This window comes from Rutidosis leptorrhynchoides, chromosome 7 (assembly GCF_046630445.1).
Source record: "Rutidosis leptorrhynchoides isolate AG116_Rl617_1_P2 chromosome 7, CSIRO_AGI_Rlap_v1, whole genome shotgun sequence".
Taxonomy (NCBI): domain Eukaryota; kingdom Viridiplantae; phylum Streptophyta; class Magnoliopsida; order Asterales; family Asteraceae; genus Rutidosis; species Rutidosis leptorrhynchoides.
Genome location: NC_092339.1, coordinates 9,027,211 through 9,034,349, shown reverse-complemented (window position 1 = coordinate 9,034,349; position 7,139 = coordinate 9,027,211). Strand labels below are relative to the sequence as shown.

General features: G+C 41.9%; 1 protein-coding gene across 1 annotated transcript; it reads right to left on the bottom strand.

Annotated features, from left to right (window-relative positions):
* Positions 1 to 6,091: 6,091 nt before the first annotated feature.
* LOC139858916 (uncharacterized mitochondrial protein AtMg01250-like) lies at positions 6,092 to 6,442 on the bottom strand. The gene has a single exon (XM_071847753.1). The coding sequence runs from the start codon at positions 6,440 to 6,442 to the stop codon at positions 6,092 to 6,094; it is 351 nt and encodes a 116-aa protein (XP_071703854.1).
* Between the last annotated feature and the right edge of the window lie 697 nt (positions 6,443 to 7,139).

Below are 7,139 nucleotides of genomic sequence, written 5' to 3'. Positions count from 1 at the left end.
ATTCCGAATTTCGAAATGGTGGAGAAATGGAGCATTGTTTTAAGAGCTTCATGAGGACTAAACCTCTGATGTATGACGGGAAACCGGATCCTTTAGTAAGCACAACTTGGATCTCGGATGTTGAAGGGTGTTTTCGTACTATTGAATGCCCTCCCGAGAAAAAGACAAGACTCGCTACTAGTTTATTGCGGGGTAGGGCGAAGGATTGGTTGGATGGTAAGATTGATCTTGTCGGTGGTGAGCCGTTTATGGCATTATCGTGGGACGATTTTAAGAAGGAATTCTTCGAGGAGTTCCGGACTTCGGCCGACTTGTCGGAATTGCGTGATGAGTTGCGAAACTTGCAACAGGGATCTATGGATTTGAATACTCTCAAGACGACCTTTATGGCGAAGACTCATTTTTGCCCGGAGTATTTAGGGAATGATCGGTCGTTGATGGAGGATTTCTATCGAACCTTGAATGATGACTTGAAGAATAAGATTAGCCGGGGTCACGCGAAATCGTTTGCGGAATTATTCGCCGTGGCTAGAGGTTTCGAGTCGTATTCACGATCAAAGAAGGGTGAACCTTCGAGCGAGAGAAGGGTTGTTTCGCATGGTGCTCCGAGTAAGAGGACTAAGGGTCCGAGTGTGAGCACGGGTGGTACACGGACGGGTATATTGGATTCTAGTGCGTCTAGATGTTACAATTGTGGCACAAGGGGTCACAAGTCTTGGGAATGTTCGGTACCAAAAGGCGATGGCATGGTGTGCTTCAATTGCCAAGAAGAAGGACATCGTAGGTCAGAATGTCCCAAGTTAGCGGGGACGGGGCCGACAAGGAGACGTTAAGATACGTTTCGTTTTTATAAATATGTCTTTTGATTATTTATTAAGTGCCGTTTGAAGTTGAGTTTATTAAATGCATTGTGTTGTGCATGTTATTGATATGGGTGACGTTCCTAATGGAAGTACCCTATGACGACGTTTTGATTGACGGGCGAAGGGCGTAAGACTTGGTGTAACCAAGCATTCCTTGATATTTGTAAAATGTTTCTACCAAGCCATGGAAATGGGTTGGTGTTCGGTTGTTAAGCGCGTGTTCGCTTTTGTGTTGAGGTCGATGAACCGTGAGGTTGGACGGGTGGGCTGAAACCCTTGAGATCGAGTGTTTTGAATCTCGATGTATGTTGGTAATGGAGTCTTTATGACGCGACATTAGGTGCCTCTTTTATACCTACTAGCGTGGTGTTCGACTCCGATTATGTTGCGGTTACATTGTACTTAGGGTACCGAAGTGAAATCCTTAGGTACATGAGTGACTAGGTGGAATTTGACAAACTAAAGCAATTGGATGATTGCGAAGGTATGGTTTGTGTAATCGTGGTACACTTTTTGCTCGAAGTGTTTAAGGATTGATTGAAATCCTTTGTGTGCTCAAGGCTGGAGCAAGATATGGTGACGGGTCGTGTGAGCCCAATCTTTGTAAAGTCTACCTTAGGTAGCATTGTACGGTTGTACGAGTTGTGGATATGGGACGTAGTTCCAAATGGGGGAGTTACACTCCCGCACGAGGAAGTTTTAGTGTGAGATTTCGGATGATGCTTTTGGTAGATCCGGAAAATGTTGTCGAGACCTGATTTTGGTCGATTTGTGGTAGATTACAATTTCGGATAAATTGTACTTATGGTTTGGATTTGAATTATCACCGAGGTGGTAATGTGGTAAATCTCGATTGAGAGATAATGGACGTGTTTGGCGAGCAAGGTGAAATCCTTCGGTTAAGGGAGGTGTGTGTCGGATTCTCTTCTAGAGAATAATTGTTTTGTGCCTATGTTTGATATAGGTGGTTCTTGCTCGTGTATGTGAATGGTTAGTGGTATCCGTTAGGATTCACTATGGCGTAGCAGAGCGCGATGTTACGCTACTCGTCGTTCGAGGCCAAAAGGGCGTTGATTGATGAAGCATGACTTTCGGGTCCGCTGACTTCATCATGGTATTGGTGATTGATGAAGCATGACCTTTAAGGTCCGCTGACTTCATCATGGGAGTATGCGATTGGTGGAGCATGACCTTCGGGGTCCGCTGATTTCATCATGAGCGAGGTGTTATATCGGTGAAGCATGACTTTCGGAGTCCGCTGACTTCATCCGGTGTTGAGATTGGTGAAGCATGACCTTCGGGGTCCGCTGACTTCATCATGGGATTATTGATTGGTGAAGCATGATATTCGGGTTCGCTGACTTCATCATGGTAGTGAATCGCGTGTAGTTCGGATTCACTAAGGCGCGTGTGTTTTCGGCCAGCCTTCGTGTTGTGTGATCTGTCGGTTGTTTTATACACCGATGGTGGGGTCGTAAGGACCGTGATGTTGATCTGTTGGTTGTTTTATACACCAATGGTGGGGTCGTAAGGACCGTGTTGTGTGATCGATCGGGTGTTTTTATACGCCGATGGTGGGGTCGCGAGGACCATGTGGTATGATTAGTGATGCGATAGCCGTGTTTCGCTCACGTGTTGTTACGGGTGTGACGATAGTCGATTTTGTACACCTTTGGATTTGGCGTTTTCATAGTCGTTTTGGGCGCTATCGGTTTTAGCCTTTTGATTATGATGTTACGGTAGTTGCGTATTGATCGTATTGCGCACTATAAGGGATGTTTAGTGATTGGTGTTATCCGTCAGGATTCGTTGGTTCGGTCTTCATCGTTTCGGATTGTTGACCTTAGGTTGAGACTTGGTTGCTTTTAGCGTTGTACTCTGTAAGGGTACGCTAAGGGGTTGATATCTCTGTACGAGATTGGTTGAGTTTTCCCGATGTTAGGGAATGAGCATGGTTTTAGTGCTCGGATTGTGGATTTGATAAATCGCGGGTGACGATTTAGTTGTTAAAGGCAATTCAGTGGGAAGAATTGCTTAGGAAAGTCGGTTTGGACTTATGTTTGAGGACCGTGAAGTGTGGTCCGTTTGGTTAAATGACAAGGATCACGAGGACGTGATCGAGTCTAAGTGGGGGAGAGTTGTAACACCCCGTTTTTTCCCGTACATGATTTATAGGTGTATTGTGTATGTACGACAGGCGTATGAAGGGTTCGATACATGTTTGGGTGTTAAAGTCTTGTATGCGAGAAAATGTGTCAGGCCACGTTGGGTGTCGCGGCGCGACAAAGGGAGCCGCGGCGCGGCGTTTCAAATAAATCCAGATCAGAAAGCTTGTTAACAAAGTCACCAGTTCGAGGCAATCGTCGCGGCGCGACGAATTAGGCCGCAGCGCGGCGAATGGTGTGAACTGGCACCAGATTCTTGTAAATTTAAATGAAGTTCAAGGGCAATTTGGTCTTTTCGCGTTTGAGCCAGTTTTGAGGATTTAACCTCATCCATTCATTTCATTTCTCATTTTAATTTCCCTTTTCTTTTCATTTTTCCTCTCAAACTCAAACACCCATTTGATTTCAAAAGGATTTTTGGAAAGGAAGGATCGGGAGTTGATCCTTGGCGTAGTTGACAAGTGTGTTCTCCTCGTTCTTAGCTACACGGTGATACTAGTGGTAAGCTCTAACTCCGAAATTCATTTTCGTGTTCATCATTCAAGTTTAGGGCTTTTGATTGTATGATTCATAGGTGAAACCCATTTAGTTGTTAATTGAAGGTTAACACCAAGATTCGGGTTTTTTGTTGTTAATGTCGGGTTTTGGGTTTGGTGTGCAAGTTCATGCTTGTAAGACTTGTAAATGGTGTATAATCACTAGTATTAGTGATTATTGAGGTTTTGGGGACATTTAGGGTTCTTGGAGTTGACTAATTTTGACTAGAGCCAAAATTAGGGTTTGGTGATGATTTTGACCCGATTGTTGATTTATTAAGGTTTATAAACTTAAAATGGATTAAGTTGAAGTATTAAACCGAGTTAAATGTGTTTTGGTGTCAAGACTTGTAAACGGTGAGATTTTGACTTAATGGGTCAAAATTAGGGTTTTGGTGTCAAAATGGGTGAGACATGTGTTTAACACTTGTGTTTGGGTTTACTTGGCATATTAGGACCATTTTCACCCGTGTTAGTAATTATTGGTTAGTTTGGGCGCGGTTTGTACTTGGAATTACATTTGGGTCGAATTTGCACTAAGTGTCAAATTGGGTTGGTTTGTAAATCCAATCTAAGTGTGTTGTTGAATTTGTGATAATGGAATAGGTACTTTCCATTGACGAGTTGCGGATTACTTGGTTGCATTCATCAAGGCTTAAGGTGAGTGTTAATATCCTATATGCATATGTATGTGTAGGATGGGTGCGGGTCGGGTGAAGTGGTTCTCGGTTATAGAGCTCACTTCACATATAGGTGGATTGATGGACTTGTGTGTAGGTCCAATTGGCACGGTTGTGCGTTTTGGTTGACCATCTTTGACGAGGTGCACACCTTGCGTGTACTCTATCACATGGGCGTGTGATGTGGATTATATAACCCCAATGGCGAAGGATTAATATTGTGAGTGGAATAATTATGCGTGTACGTATATAATGTATTTATTTGTGTAGTGTGAATGTGGTATTGTCGCGGTGTTCAAGACACCACATTCTAAGTAACGAGTAGTAGTGTCGAGGTGTTTAAGACACTACTCATTGTTTGATTGGCATGTGGTATTGTCGCGGTGGTTAAGACACCACATTGTCATGGGAGTGGAATTGTCGCGGTGTTCAAGACACCACTCATTATTTTGATTGACGTGTGGATTCGTCGCGGTGTTTAAGACGCCACATTGTCATGGGGGTGAATTAGTCGCGGTGTTTAAGACATCACCCGGGGGATTAGTGATTACGCGGTGTTTAAGTAACGCTAATGGATGTTACGAACTCCGACGGTCTCTTACGAGTATCGTTCCTTTGTACGATTGGTTAACCATGGTTATTGTGTTGTAAGCGTAAGCAAATTATGTTATTCGAGAGATATATACATATATATACATATATATTGTATACATATAATGTTGTATTGTCGTGTTGTAGCTAACCCTCCGGGTGTAGCTTATTGGCATTGTTCACATCGTTGTTGGCAAACTTATATTTTGTTGATGTATCTTTAGCTCATTGCTTAGTGATCTTACGGTATGCTTAGACTAGCTTGCCTTTATGTTTGGATGCTCCGGTATGCGGTATTTGCTATTTTGTGGCGTGTCCATTTTATGCATATATATGTATGTAGTATATTCTCACTCACTAAGCGTTAGCTTACCCTCTCGTTGTTGATATTTTTATAGGTTCGCATGCTTGGCGGCTCGGGTAAGCTTGGGAATTAGAGATCTCGGCTAGGTTGCTTTAGAAGATCTTGCTTTTGGACTCGATTAGGATTTGGGTAGCGTAGTCCCAAATCACCATGCTCGGTTTTGTGTAAACGTAACTAGTCGGGTCATAATGATTATAACCGGTTTACGATTTAATTAATGAACCATTGTATTAAGGAGTTTAAATCATTAATGTATGTTTTAAGTTCGATGAACTTACTTTGATAACAAATACGTTTTGGAATATGTGTAACGGGACCTAAAGTATTATTTAACGCGTATTAAAAGGAAAAATTTTTATGGGCCGGTTTTAATACGGGTTGGGTTGTTTCAATAATGAATTATTTTCGACCCGGTAACGCCACCATCATTTTTCGACTAAAGCCCAATTTTTAGATTTAAGTGACCCAATATTTAACCCGCCCGACTCATAAGGTAAAAGAATAGACTCCCATTTGACCCAAGATAATTTATTATCATCCCCAAACCCGTCCCAGAAAAACTTACGACGGATGCTCTCAAGATGATTGATGACGCTTGCGGGCGCACGAAACAAAGAGAAGTAATATAGAGGTAAACTACTTAGAACCGATTTGATGAGTGTTAGACGACCCCCAAACGACATAGCTCACGCCTTCCACTCCGATAACCTTTTGGTAAATTTATCAATCACAACATTCCACGATTCTTTTTTGTGCATTTTTTGATCAATGGGCAAGCCTAGATATGTGAACGGGACGTTGCTAACACCACATCCAACTTTCGAAGAAATGTTAATAATTTCAGAATGTGGAACCCCCACCCCGTATAAGTAGCTTTTATTTAGACTGATTTTTAGTCCAGAAGCTTTTCAAAACAACCAAGGGTTTTATGAACATTTTTGACATTTGATTTACTCCACTCACCGAAAAAGATTGTATCGTCCGCGAATTGAAGATGAGAAGCACAAACTTTGTTTACACCAATCTCGACACCCCTGATTAATCTGTCACGAGCTGCAATATTGGCCAGTACATTAAGACCCTCACTAGCAATGATAAAGAGATACGGGGAGAGCGGATCACCTTGACGAACACCTCTTTGGATATTAAACTCCTTGGTTGGGGAACCGTTGACTAATACTGAAATATACGCTGATCGGAAACATGCCTCCATCCAATTTCTCCACCTGACACCAAACCCCATACTACTCACGACATCAAGTAGAAATCTCCATCGAACAGTATCAAAGGCTTTCTCGAAGTCTGCTTTAAATATGAAACATTTGGATTTTCTTTTTCTAGCATCATCAACAAGTTTGTTAGGCAATAAGAGTACTATCCAAGATAGATCTACCTTTGACAAACGCGCTCTGTTCAATCCCAATGAGCTTATTGATTACACACCGAAGTCGGTTAGAGAGGATTTCGATATGATCTTATAATAGCTACCTATTAAGCTTATGGGTCTATAATCCCGAAGACACGTAGGATCATTTTTCTTAGGAATAAGAGTGATGAATGAAGCATTGCAACCCCTAGATATCTCACAACGTTCCCAAAACCAATTAAAAGCGTTCATTAAATTATGTATATGTTATTTGCAGGGCGGAAATATTTGAGGGCAGAGGGGGCACCTGTTCCCAGTCGATTTGCAATTTTTAATGTAAAAGTGGATTTAGTCTTTTGCCTCAAAGTCTCCACATTTTACCTCAAAAACTCAATATTTTATCCCAAAACCTTCATATTATACTAAAAAAACCTTCACATTTTGTCTCAAAACCTTCATATTTTTGCCTCAAAACCTTCATATTTTGACCCAAAAGAAGTTGTTACGCTCTTTTACTTAAAATAACCATAAAAATCGCTTGAAGGTCCAGTTATACCCTCTTTATAACTTAAGA